Below are 14,561 nucleotides of genomic sequence, written 5' to 3'. Positions count from 1 at the left end.
CAAGACGGAAGTCCTCATCCTGGGCTCCTCGCCCTCCGCCTGGGACGACTCCTGGTGGCCCCCCGCCCTGGGCACCGCACCCACACCGACAGACCACGCACGCAACCTGGGCTTCATCCTGGACTCCTCCCTCTCCATGACCAGACAAGTCAACGCCGTCTCCTCGTCATGCTTCAACATCCTGTGCATGCTACGGAAGATCTTCCCGTGGATCCCCACCGAGACCAGGAAGACGGTCACCCAGGCCCTCGTCACCAGCCGACTGGACTACGGCAACGCCCTCTACGCCGGAACCACCACCAAGCTCCAGAAGAGACTCCAGCGGATCCAGAACGCCTCAGCCAGACTCATCCTCGACATCCCCCGACGCAGCCACATCTGCGGACATCTGAGGGACCTGCACTGGCTCCCCGTCAACAAGAGAATCACCTTCCGTCTCCTCACCCATGCACACAAAGCCCTGCACGACCAAGGCCCGAGCTACCTCAACAACCGCATCAACTTCTACGCTCCCAAACGCCACCTCCGATCAGCCAGTCACGCCCTTGCCGCCGTCCCCCGCATCCGAAGAACGACAACAGGAGGAAGGTCCTTCTCCTACCTGGCCGCCAAGACCTGGAACTCCCTCCCGACCGACCTGCGCCTGACCCAAGACCACCTCTCCTTCAGGAAGAAGCTCAAGACCTGGCTGTTCGAGCAGTAGCAGCACCCCCCCCCCCCCCCCCCAAGCGCCTTGAGACCCTCCGGGTGAGTAGTGCGCTCTATAAATGTTCCTGATTGATTGATTGATTGATTATCTCACCACCCGGACCTTCAATCCCTGATCTGGCTACCCCTAGAGGCGAGAAATCAGAGTTACCTGGGACAGAAACTGACGATCTCTGGTGGGTCCAGATCCTCAAGAAATGTGGAAAAATTACTACTGAAACCACAAAAATACCATACGAAAAAAACTTATAACAGATCCTTCTCTGGGATGGCACCCAGAATTTGGAATACCTTACCCCCAGAAACCAGACTTAACCCGTCCACTACTTCTTTTAAAAAGGGAGTTAAATCCATCCTCATGGCCAAATACACATGAGTAGGGTCTGCTGAAACCCTGTGACGAGATGCATTCGCGCTCCCAACCACAAGACACTTATTGATGCTAAATCTAACTATGCTGTTTTTTTACTATATTCTCTGTACATTTGGTTGGATCTACTCTTATTTTCTGTATAAGTAACATTTACTGTTTGTATAGCGCTCTGATATCCGCTAGGATCTTGTTCGCTCTTTATAAAACTTTCAAAATAAATATCTCCGTCGGAACCCGGAACACCTGCAAAAGGATCTTCAAGGTTGAGATGAAGAAGTGAAAGAAAGAAGACCAGACAGCAAGACTTCTTCTGCTACATCCTCCGTATCTGGAAAGTCTACCCAATACAGAACAAATAGACACACTCTGTACTCCATTTCTGCAAGGAGTGCTAAAGACTCTTCTTCAGATAATATCTTCCCTATCCCTGAGCCCCTGGTGTTTCTCCCCTCTCACTGAGCCCCTTGTGGTTCCGCTCCCTAACTTCCCTGACCGCTTCTTCTCTACTGACACATCTGTATTCCCCATACAGCACTCCACTGCCTTCTAGCTAGGTTTGTGCCATAAGAAATCTCCAATATAAAAACATTAGGTACGTTGGACACAGTGACCTCCACTCTAGCCTCACGCTGTTGATGAAATAAAAGTCTCCAAAGATGGTGGCACTTGACAAAATATTATTCTTAATGGGTAGTGTTTGACAAAATATTATACTTATTGATTCATTTTTATGCACTGGTGGTCACAATATCTTTCTTTACAGGAGCTGAAGAAGTCACGATTGGAGGTAAGCTAAAAGAAAACAGATCACATAATCCATTAGGTGAGGTGAAAGACAGCCATTGGGTGAGGTGAAACAGACAGAAGAGGTGAGCAGTGGGCAAGCAACATGACCCCGGAACTTTTGAGAAAAGGTATTGCTAGAATTTTACGGGTGAAAAACTTAAAGGAAGGTTATTCGGGTGGTGGGTCTGTTTTTCATGGTACACTGGAATGGAGATATTTTGCAGATCGGAATTATTGGATTGGATGAGATAAAGCAGGGTTTCTTCAAGACACTTGGCTAGAGAGAGACCTTGAAGAGGCATGTTATAAGTTCAGCATATAAGAAAGTGTTTTGGGATAACTAGAGTATCCCAGTTTTAAGAAGTATGCTGAAGGACGAATTAACAGCTAAGCAGGGTGTCAGAAATTAGACCATAAGGAGGAGGTATGGAATGGAATGGAATGGATGTAGATTTATAGAGCGCGAATTGCTGCCTGAAGGCGTCCAAGCGCTAGAAAACCAAGAACCTACGAGGGAGGCTAGCTGGAATTAGCGGGGCAAGTTAAAAAGAAAAGTTTTTAACTGTTTACAGAATGTGGGCAGATTGCAATTGGCTCTCAGGTGCAGGGGGAGTTTGTTCCATGCCATGGATGCGTTGTAGGCAAACGTCCTGCCGCCAGATCTGGATCTTTTTATTCTTGGTGTCGTGGCCAAGAAAGTCTGGCTGGAGCGGAGGTTTCTGCTGGGAAGGTAGTGAGTAATTAGGTCCCGGGTAATCCTGGGGCCCGTGTCCCAGAAGGCCTGATGTGCGATGCACATAGCCTTAAACAGAATCCTCCGACGCACTGGTAGCCAATGAAGGCTGGCCAGCCCGGCCCTCACCGATTGTCTGCGTGGGATCTTGAGCAGCAGACGTGCTGCGCAGTTCTGCACTAACTGGAGTCTGCGTATAGTATATTCTGGGGCACCAAGGTAGAGCACGTTATTGAAGTCCAGGCGTGATTGTATTAAACCCTGTACAGCCACCTGCTTTGCCTCCACGGGAAGGAGAGGGAAGATTTTGTTTAACATTCTCATGAGTCCAAAACAGGCGGCCGAGAGTTTTGTGGCCTGGATGCTAAATGATAGGGACCTATCCAACCAGACCCCAAGGCTTTTGATGTTGTTTTTTGGGGTTGGAGGGAGGCCTAGACAGGGGGGCCACAGGGTATCGGGAAAGTAGGGATCAGGGGAACCTAGGAGCATCAGCTCCGTTTTGTCCCCGTTCAATTTAAGAAATGAAGAGGACATCCAGCCCTTGACCTTATCTAGGCATTCTTTGAGACCGCCTGACACAGGTATATTGGCCTCCTGCGCCAGTGAGACCACCAGCTGCGTGTCGTCCGCATAGGAGATGATCTTAATCCCAAAAGGGCGGACGACCTCAGCCAGTGGCCTCCTGTATATGTTGAACAATGCGGGGCTCAAAGAAGAGCCCTGAGGAACCCCGCACTTTAAAGGTCTACAGGTGGACGTAGACTCACCCTCAAAGACTCGGAAGTATCTATCCTCTGAAAAGGATTTGAACCACAGCCAGGCTTTGTCCCTGATCCCGGCGTTAGATATGCGGTGCAGCAAGATGTCATGGCTGACCGTATCAAACGCCGCGCTGAGGTCAAGGAGGATCACTGCCACTGATCCTCCTTGGTCCAGGATCTTTCTGGACTCCTCTGTGACCATAAGGAGGGCGGTCTCGGTCCCATGTTTGGGTCTGAAGCCCGTCTGGGTGGGATCTAATAATTGTTGTTCTTCTAGAAAATTTACCAGTTGGCGATTTATAAATTTTTCCAGAAGCTTACTCACCCATGGGAGCAGGGAGATAGGCCGATAATTACCAAGGTCAGTCGGATCCAGGTTGGATTTCTTCAATAAAGATCTGACCATGGCCTGCTTCCAGGTGGGCGGGACAATGCCGGTGGTGATAGATGCATTTAAGACATCTCTAATGGTCGGCAGGATGACTTGTGAAGCCTCCATAATGATGTTTGGGGGGGCTGGATCGTCAGGGGAACCGGACTTGACTTTTCGGGCTATGGATTCGAGGGTTGCAAGGTCAAGAGAGGGGAAATGGGTCAAGGTGGATGAATATGTGATGGGAAAGAGATTGAGGTTTCATTGGGTTGGGCTGAGAGAGTGATGTTCCTAGGGGGGGAAGGCTGAGTAGATTTTATTCACTTTTTGATGAAAAAACTCAGCAATGTTATTACAGTGGGTGGAAGATTTAGTGATTGGTAAAACGGGTGGGGGTTTTGATAATTGTTTTACAATTTGGAAAATTTCTTTAGGCTTTGATTTGGCACTCAAAATCTTATTCGAGAAGTAAGCAGGCTGAGCAGTTTTAACTTCAGCTTTATATTTGCTGAGTGACTCTCGGTAGAGGGTTTTATTCTCCGTCGAGTAATCCAGGCGCCAGCGTCTTTCCGATTTCCTGCACTGACGCTTCCTCTCCCTGAGAGCTTCAGTATACCAGGGGGCAGTTTTGTGGGACCGTTTAAGCGTGACTTGCTTTTTTGGTAGTATGACATCCAGAGTTTGAGAAATCCAGTGAGCGTAAGATTGGTAGGCTACGCAAGGGTCTTCATTGTACGGGGGGTGGCTGCTGGCAAGTTTGATGGACCAGTCGTCAATTGCGAGGCGAGACCAAGCTCGCATGACCCTTGTGGTGGGTCTGGTCGGGGGGGGCTAGAGTGAGGTCCACTTAAAGGGGACCAGCGAGTGGTCTGTCCACGGCAGTGGAATTGGTGGCCCAGTTACAAGGTCAATACAATTGCTAAAAATCAGGTCTAGCAGGTGGCCCTTAACATGTGTGGGGGTCTTCACATGCTGGGTGAGTTGTAGGGCTGCCAAGTCGTCAGCCAGGGTAGTGGCTGTATGGTCTGCAGCGGAATCAAAATGAAGGTTAAAATCACCTAACAGAGTAAAATTGGACGAGATGCTAGCCCGCTCTGCCAGGCTCGTAGGTAGGCACTCATAAAACTGCTTGGAGGGGCCAGGGGGCGGTAAATGAGAGTGCCTGAAAAGCAGCTATTAGGAGAGAGATCGATGTCAAAGGTGAGGCTCTCACAATCTGGAATGGTTTCAGAGGTGACACGACATTGAAACCGTTCCTTGTAAATAATGGCTAGACCTCCTCCCCTGCCTTTCGGTCGATCTTGCCGCGTAATTTGAAAGCCTGGAGGGAGGGCGGCGGTTAGGGCGGGGTCGGACTCCGAGGTAAGCCAGGTTTCTGTCAAAAACAGTATATCTGGCATGTGCTCCTCTATTAAAAGAGCAATTTCAACCGCATGTTTCGGCAAGGAACGGCAGTTCAGTAGGAACATATGGAAATCATGGGTGAAATCGGCGGGAGGTTTAGGTTTGAGGGAGCACTTACATTTAGGACAGGCTTGTGGTAGAAGATCAACGCAGTAGGGATGTTGCGTACAAGCAGTAACAGGTGGTCTAAGTTTATACAGAGTTTCCGCACTATAGTGTCTGGGCTCAGGTATCTGTAATGCAGGGGTTATGGCCCTAGGCACGGACTCAGCGCGGACGAGCGCAGACGAGCTTGCCTTATGCGCGCCTTCGGCGCGCAATCGTCACGTCCGCTGCGCTTCCTGAATAAGCACATCTTTATAGGCTGGAGATGAAGAGGGGGCGTGGCCTCGTAGTGGGCGTGTCCTACACCTACCGAGGAGGATAGCGCTTAAGAAAAGCGGCGATTTCCACCCTTAGCAGCGCTCGTTTTGGCTAAAAAACAGGAGCCTGCACACTTCAGTCGTGTACCAGGTAAAGGGGTGAAATATTTAAAAAAGCAACAATTTCCAAGTTTTTTAAAAAAAATCACAGTTATACACACAGCAACTCCCGGCTGACCCTCAGGAGCAAATGGTCATCAGCGCTCTAACAATCAGGGCGCATTCAGTAGCGATGTGAAGGGGGGCGTGGCCTCGTAGTGGGCGTGTCCTACACCTACCGAGGAGGATAGCGCTTAGGAAAAGCGGCGATTTCCACCCTTAGCAGCCCTCGTTTTGGCTAAAAAACAGGAGCCTGCACACTTCAGTCGTGTACCAGGTAAAGGGGTGAAATATTTAAAAGAGCAACAATTTCCAAGTTTTTTTAAAAAAATCACAGTTATACACACAGCAACTCCCGGCTGAGCCTCAGGAGCAAATGGTCATCAGCGCTCTAACAATCAGGGCGCATTAAGTAGCGATGTGAAAGGGGGCGTGGCCTCATAGTGGGCGTGTCCTACACCTACCGAGGAGGATAGCGCTTAGGAAAAGCGGCGATTTCCACCCTTAGCAGCGCTCGTTTTGGCTAAAAAACAGGAGCCTGCACACTTCAGTCGTGTACCAGGTAAAGGGGTGAAATATTTAAAAGAGCAACAATTTCCAAGTTTTTTAAAAAAAATCACCGTTATACACACAGCAACTCCCGGCTGAGCCTCAGGAGCAAATGGTCATCTTAGGGGGGAAGACTTAGGGGGGAAGATTATGATGCAATAATAATAATAAATAATAATAAAGATTATGATGCAATAAATGGACAGCAGATGGAGTTCTCTTATAATGGACCTAGGCTATTTCCCAGGCAGCAATTGCTAAAAGGATGGTGCAGATGTATAACTCAACAAGCTTTGGCATAGCCAATAGGTCTGACACATTCAGTATTAGCATATTACTGGGAGGCACACAGGAGGGAGCAAATAAGAGGTTACAGAGAAAGCTATATTTTTAAGTAGTCCCTCATGAAGTACAATAGAAGCACGCAGATAGAGGTTGAAAAATACATTCAAACAGCCAATAGCATTAGGAGAGATGTATCCTGATGTGCGCTAAGCAAAGAACTGATTAAGTGATTGAAAAAGTCTCAATCCAGTGGGTGAAAGAGACTGAAGAGCGCTGGTAGTTGAAAAGGACAGAGGGTCAACAAGCAACTGTTGGACAAGTTTGGGAATACCACACATAAAGCTCCTGCACTACTGCTGAGGAATCAATGTGAAGACTTTTATAGGAAAGGTATCTACATACAACACTCCGTAAGAACGCAAAAGCTCTAACCAGAAACCGAAATCCAACAGAAGTGAGGCAGCAAAAACCCTGATCATCCCCACTGTGAGTAAAACAAAAATGTTGGTCCTCTTGTCCAAGATGTACATTAACAAGTAGGCCAAACATGTCAGTGCCCCTCAATGATGTTTTGGGGTGCCATCACACAGATATCATAGTTTCAGAACTTGTCCAGTAGGGCAACATGGAAGTAATAACAATCAATAATAATACTTGGATTTGTATAGTGCGGCTAATCACGCATGAGGGTCTTTAGGTGCTATCCATAGGCACAAGAAGATTAAGGGCCTAATTACGAGCTTGGTGGTTCTCCCGTGGAGCACCACGCCAGCGCACCGTGGGAGGACCGCCAAATCTGTAGTGAGACTGCCCACCGGATTGCGACTGGAACCCAGGTCGGGCAGACAGTGCTGCGGCAGTGCCCATGATGGTGCCATTCTAAGGCTCAAAGGAAAGCTTAGAAAGGCACAGCCGTGGGACCGCCGCAGCACATTCCTGCACAGGAAGAAATGCACTGTGTTGTGCAATTACTCCGGCGGAGGAATTTGGGGTGCAATACCAGGGGGGGCACACCATGTACTCTCTTGCATGTAACTCCAGGCCCAGAGGCAGCAGGGGGCCCTGTATGGCCCATGAGTTGCCTCTCTGCCACCCTTTCCATGGCAGGCTCACCACCATGGAAAGGCTGGCGAAAAAGCAACTTGTAATATGCTTGGCTGTGCACCAGCGCCACCGCCAGCATATCACTGTGCCTGACCGAAGCACCACTGCTGCGGGGGGTCATTGATCCCCAGCAATTGCAGCAGTCCTGTGGCGGTCTGACTGCCACAATCATAATGGGGAGCACGGTGCTGCAGTGGCAGGACCGCCATCACGGGTCCGGCAGTCCGATGAAGTGCCAAACTCTTAATTAGGCCCTTAGTGATTTGCCCAGAATCACAGGATGTTGAGCCAACCTCCAGACTCATTCCGAAATCATCAGTTCTGCAGTCGGCAGCTCTGGCTCTTAGGCCACACTCTCTCTCTGCAGCATTAAGTTTAACCTACAAAATTCCTACTCCCCCACAGAGGCAGGCCCAAGGCTTGGAAACGCCATCCACATGTTACAGCATCTGGCCTACTGTGAAGGGGGGAGTATCTGTGCCATAATCTCATGGTCACTCGCAATCAGCTGCTTATAGTCGCTTAAGTCGACCGGAGTATACTAACTTAAAAAAAATTCATCATATGTGATTGGACTAAGGGGCATATGTATCAAGCCCTTTTCCTGTTCGCAAACGGGCCGATTGCCCGTTTGCGAACGGGAAAAGGCCTTTTGGGATGTATCATCCCAAAAGTGTATCGCAAATTATAGAATCGCAAAATTTGCGATTCTCTATTTTCCGATTACATTTAAGGAATCGCAAATTGTGATTCCTTAAATGAAATGTATGAAGCACCCAAGTTGTGCGAATTTGGCATAAGAAATCATTGAAAAAAGCACTTTTTTGATTTTTTCAAAGTGCCATGTGCCACACATACATTAGTGTGCACCACATATGCACACATACATATTTCAGGCGTGCAACAGGGTGTCCTTTGGACTCCCTGGCACACTTGAAATTGCATTCTCAATTTGCGATTCTCAAATTGCGAATCGCAAATTAAGAATGTCTTCCCATTCATTCCTATGGGCCTCCTAGCCCATAGGAATGAATGGGAAGGTATTCCTTAATTGCAATTCGCATTTTGCTAATCGCAATTAAGGAATGCCAAGAAATCGCAAAATATTTGTGAATTATTTATTACATACCGTTTTGCGATTCTCAAATAGCGATTCTCTAAAAATCACTATTTGAGAATCGCAATGAAGGCATTTAATACATATGCCCCAATATCCCTTGCAAGTACCAATATTTTCCCAGAATCCTTTTCCATTCCCGACGACCAATAAGAAACTGAAGCTCCCCTGCTGTGAAAGATTTGCCAAACGGAAGCGATCATCCTCAGACTACCGGATGCACCGAAAGTAATAATATAAAATAGTCTTACCCAGAGCGTGATAGGGGCAAAGTGCACATACTTTATTTTAACAATTGTTCGCACAGTTGGAAGTATACCAAATATAACGCTGGGACAAGTTATAATTATAAGTACACGTTGTATGAATCAAGAACAGGTATGGCATTTGAGTAGTACTGGCGCTCGCCTAACCTATGTTAAGTCCCAAAGGAGCCACTTAAAAAAAAGAGAAATAAGTAAGCCTGTTCACAAAAGCTCACTTTTACCATCCATCACTCAACAAGACAGCAGGGGGAGAGTCGCGCTCGCCCCCACCTTCCTCCAGGTGCTCAGATACAAAGTAAACACGAGGCTGCGAATAAATTGCTCTGCAAACAATGGCACTGCTGAGCCATCAAAGCCAACAAATCAGAGGAAAACGCCAAATAAATGAACTTTTTCGAGGCACAGCAGGCAGCACGGACTATGCAAACACACTGCCCTGTCTGTCCATTGTGTGTAAACGCCCCCACCCCCAAAAGACTGGCAAGCAGCCGGAGTTTGCACTCCGCTGGGGTTTTGTATTTTCTCAGCAGGAGGTCTGCACAGCACTCCAACGCCGGCCTCGAAGACACCCCAACTAAACACACACCTTCTTCGGAGGTGGGTGTCTGGGTTGTGCACAAAACAATGTTAAACAGGAGTGGTTGACACTGGGAGGGCCCCCAGAGAATTGTGTGAAGGAGCCCCTGGAACTCCACACTCTGCCGCTTAAGGCGACCTCTTTCGCATTTTTTAGCTGCCTTCCCGTTCCCAAACGTTTGTTACTGCAAGCCAAAAACCACACAAACAGAACTGAATCCCGTCTCCCTCCCCACAGCATCCACCGGGAACCGATTACATTTAAGGAATCGCAAATTGTGATTCCTTAAATGAAATGTATGAAGCACCCAAGTTGTGCGAATTTGGCATAAGAAATCATTGAAAAAAGCACTTTTTTGATTTTTTCAAAGTGCCATGTGCCACACATACATTAGTGTGCACCACATATGCACACATACATATTTCAGGCGTGCAACAGGGTGTCCTTTGGACTCCCTGGCACACTTGAAATTGCATTCTCAATTTGCGATTCTCAAATTGCGAATCGCAAATTAAGAATGTCTTCCCATTCATTCCTATGGGCCTCCTAGCCCATAGGAATGAATGGGAAGGTATTCCTTAATTGCAATTTGCATTTTGCTAATCGCAATTAAGGAATGCCAAGAAATCGCAAAATATTTGTGAATTATTTATTACATACCGTTTTGCGATTCTCAAATAGCGATTCTCTAAAAATCACTATTTGAGAATCGCAATGAAGGCATTTAATACATATGCCCCAATATCCCTTGCAAGTACCAATATTTTCCCAGAATCCTTTTCCATTCCCGACGACCAATAAGAAACTGAAGCTCCCCTGCTGTGAAAGATTTGCCAAACGGAAGCGATCATCCTCAGACTACCGGATGCACCGAAAGTAATAATATAAAATAGTCTTACCCAGAGCGTGATAGGGGCAAAGTGCACATACTTTATTTTAACAATTGTTCGCACAGTTGGAAGTATACCAAATATAACGCTGGGACAAGTTATAATTATAAGTACACGTTGTATGAATCAAGAACAGGTATGGCATTTGAGTAGTACTGGCGCTCGCCTAACCTATGTTAAGTCCCAAAGGAGCCACTTAAAAAAAAAGAGAAATAAGTAAGCCTGTTCACAAAAGCTCACTTTTACCATCCATCACTCAACAAGACAGCAGGGGGAGAGTCGCGCTCGCCCCCACCTTCCTCCAGGTGCTCAGATACAAAGTAAACACGAGGCTGCGAATAAATTGCTCTGCAAACAATGGCACTGCTGAGCCATCAAAGCCAACAAATCAGAGGAAAACGCCAAATAAATGAACTTTTTCGAGGCACAGCAGGCAGCACGGACTATGCAAACACACTGCCCTGTCTGTCCATTGTGTGTAAACGCCCCCACCCCCAAAAGACTGGCAAGCAGCCGGAGTTTGCACTCCGCTGGGGTTTTGTATTTTCTCAGCAGGAGGTCTGCACAGCACTCCAACGCCGGCCTCGAAGACACCCCAACTAAACACACACCTTCTTCGGAGGTGGGTGGGTGTCTGGGTTGTGCACAAAACAATGTTAAACAGGAGTGGTTGACACTGGGAGGGCCCCCAGAGAATTGTGTGAAGGAGCCCCCGGAACTCCACACTCTGCCGCTTAAGGCGACCTCTTTCGCATTTTTTAGCTGCCTTCCCGTTCCCAAACGTTTGTTACTGCAAGCCAAAAACCACACAAACAGAACTGAATCCCGTCTCCCTCCCCACAGCATCCACCGGGAACCGCTCCAGCCCGACATCCATACATTATTATTATTACACATCTACAAACACGAAAGTAGAAATAACACTGCCACAGTGCCCGGGGGTTCCTGTGCGCAGGGCGAAGTAAACATCCTTTGACAAAAAAGAAAAGAAAAGCGCATTCTCTTTTTAAAAATAACTGCGGCTTGTCACTCCGCTGCTCCAGCCCCCGGTGCCTTTGTTCGGCCGGAGACTGTTTTTCATCTTTGTTTTTTCCCCCTTTTTTGCAAAATCCCGTGCATGCATTCTTTGCAAACTCCCCAGCCGGCCGGTTTTAAATCCACACTGAAATGTCAGCTTAAATCGCAAGGGGGATGCCGTGCAACGAGAAGTTGTTTTTGCTCGCCCCTGCAATGGAATCAACCGGTGCATCCGATAGCGGTGCAAGTGATGACACGGGCGCGCGACTGCCCGCCCCCACCGCCTTCCATTCACCCCGTGCACTTACCGGGTTTTCGATGAAAGGAAGGCAAGTTTGATTAATCCATAGGTAAACAACTGGACGTTTTCCTTGGCTATGCTCGCGACTTTTAGCCTGTGTTCTAGTATGTGCAGTTCCATTTTTTTCTTTTTTCTCATTTGGAGATCATCTGCTTGGGGTACTATATTTTTTTGCGGAGGGTCGTGTCTGCGGATCAAGACAGGGGGCTGCGGAAGGACAGCTGCAGAGAGGTCAGGAGAGGCATAAATAGGGGACAGGGGTGAGAGCTGAGTTCAGAGGCAGAGCAGGCTCCAGAGTGCAGAAAGCAGCTGCTGTTGCAGTGTAACAAACAACTTGCCACTCAGCGGGCGCCTCACTGAGCATGCGCAAAGCCTGGGCACCATGGGAAATGTAGTCCCTACGGCACATGCACGTTAAAGGGCCAGCCCTTGTTTTTTTGCACCTTTGGTTTGTCAGAATGGCTTATATATATTTTTTCCAAATCGGAAAACGACATACAGGAAAATGTAAAGAGAATGATGATGTTTTTATTTTTATGAATGAGCTGTTATTTTGGTGGTGACTGAAATGTCTAGCAGTATGGGGTTTGTAATTGTATAAAGGTATTTATTTCTTATGGTGAATGGGAACATGTTCACTTTATTACTAGGACAGCAGCACAGTTTATGAGGGTTTCCACAAAACATGAACAGTAAGCAAATATGGTATAAATCAATTTTTTTTGCATAAAATATTTCAATGTTCACATAATGTATTTATTTTAGCATTCACAGTTTTTGTCTGTCCTGCCACTTATTGTTTTCTAGATCTCACATACAGACAGCTTTACTGTCTGTTGTTGAAGACCTGTTGTCATTAACATATGACAATATGAGCTTTGGATCAGCCTCTTGCTCTTGATTGGATGGCTTTTCTTGTCTACCTCACATCCCAGCTTCACATGCAATGGTTTTCCTCACTATTCTTTGTTTATCCAACCTAAGGAGCATTTCCTCTATACTGTGTTCTATTAGATGAATTGTATCCTTTTACCAATTGCATTCAGGGAACTACTTTTCAGGTCTTGCCTAGGAAACTGCATTCAGTCTCTTGCGAAACCTCATGTTACCTTGTGGGGGCGTAGAGGCCACTGATTGCTTACTATTGGTTGAACACATTCTCACTCTCGTTTGCTTGTTTCTTATTTGTCAGCTTCCATAGGCTTCCTTCCTCTTCTTGTGTTAGTCCCTACCCTGGAGCATGGTCACATTACTTGTTTCCTTCCAATTCTAATTTTTAGAGGTGCTACTTTTTTTGTTTTGTTAAAGCACTCTCCAAGAGTGTGTGTTTTTCAGCTGTCTTCGTCATGTACTTCTCTTCTTCTGGGTATTGTCTGTGTGGTAGACCCTCCCATCAACTCTCAACTGCCCCAGTGGTTGCCTGCAGCCAGTTCTGCCATCCCTCGCCTGTCGTTCTCATTAATCCCCCTCCCACATTCTGTTGTTCGTCTCCTTGACCCCCAGTCCACCCTCTGTTGTCCATCTGCTTGGCCACCTGCCCACCGTCCATTGTCCATGTGCTCCTTCATTCCCATTCACCTGGGTTTCTCTCCCTCCCTCCTCCTTCGCATTGCCTTGGCGGAACACGCGGCTAAAAATAAAAAATAAAGTTCTGTGGCTCGGCAAGCGCTAGCTCCGTCATAATGCTTTAAAAAATTACTTTTAGCCAAGCTGCACTGTTCTCTGTCTGCCTGTCCATCGCCCACCTTCTGTCATCTATCTGCTTGCCCCCACTGTTGTCTCTTTGCTCTCCAATTCTCTCTCGTCTGTCCTTCTCTTCCTCCCTCTGTATTGTCACAGGCAGTGGTGGCTGGTAAGTACAATTGAGAGGGGCGGCGGAGACACACACACATGCAAAACTCATATTCATGCATTCACATGCAGATATGCACACACCCATTCACAAATACACACACACTCATACATACATGCACACACCAAACAGTCAATTAAAACAACACTTACATACTGTAGCTCTTGGAGAAGGAAGCCTCAAAGGTGCCTGGAGGATTAGAACTGCTGCTGCCTCCCTTCATGGGCTGACATTAGGTTAGCCCATGAGGGGAGGCAGCGGTCCCTAACTTGTCACAAGGTATGACGGGGTCAGAGAGACTGCTGACCCCACCCACCTGTGACAAGGTGTCAGTGATAGTGTGGCAGGCTGGAATGACTCGAGGGGACACGAAAGGAAGGTAAAGGGGGTTTTATTGGTTTTAGTAATCGCCTTCGTCGCACAACGCTTCTGTAGTATGGGAGAGGGGTTTCAGTGTCCTTCTTTTCTGGGGAGAGACGTTCCTTCCAGAGTTCCAGTCCTCTTCTTCTCCTCTCCAGGGTGCTTGTGGGGATTTAGGCGCCGGTCTGGACGTCTTTACAACCATGAAAAGAAAATAGACTTGCTTTAGTCGGGTGCCCGATACATTAACAGTGTCAGGGAAAAGGGGGTGAGGAATTCACACAGGTGCACAAACCATTAAAGCCAAAAGAATGCTGTAACGTAGTGCCGAATGTGCTAGGGAAAGGGAGTCCGATCGAGTGGTGTTTCGGGGTGGTTTAAAACCCTTTCTACCCGCCCAGTCTGCGATACGTGAACGTACCTGGGAAAGCCACGCTTTCCCTGAAGCGTGGCTGGGCGATGCGCCTTGATGTTGGCTTCCTGGCTCCGCTGCTCGTCGGATCGCCTCTGCCGATACTTCTCCGCACCTTCTCTCCACGCTATCCTCCGCTCTCTCACCTCCGCTCACACCTTCGTTTCCT

The 14,561-nt window shown here is 47.6% G+C and overlaps 1 protein-coding gene across 1 annotated transcript in view; it reads right to left on the bottom strand.

The window, feature by feature from the left end:
• CASTOR2 (cytosolic arginine sensor for mTORC1 subunit 2) overlaps nt 1-12,126 on the bottom strand; it is a 422,141-nt gene extending 410,015 nt beyond the window's left edge. Inside the window, exon 1 of the mRNA XM_078679416.1 lies at nt 11,776-12,126. Coding sequence (XP_078535542.1) covers nt 11,776-11,906 — 131 coding nt within the window. The 5' untranslated portion in view covers nt 11,907-12,126. The remainder of the gene's footprint in view (nt 1-11,775) is intronic.
• Between the last annotated feature and the right edge of the window lie 2,435 nt (nt 12,127-14,561).

Source organism: Lissotriton helveticus, chromosome 3_1 (assembly GCF_964261635.1).
Source record: "Lissotriton helveticus chromosome 3_1, aLisHel1.1, whole genome shotgun sequence".
NCBI classification, from domain to species: domain Eukaryota; kingdom Metazoa; phylum Chordata; class Amphibia; order Caudata; family Salamandridae; genus Lissotriton; species Lissotriton helveticus.
This window is presented reverse-complemented; position numbering and strand designations above follow the sequence as displayed.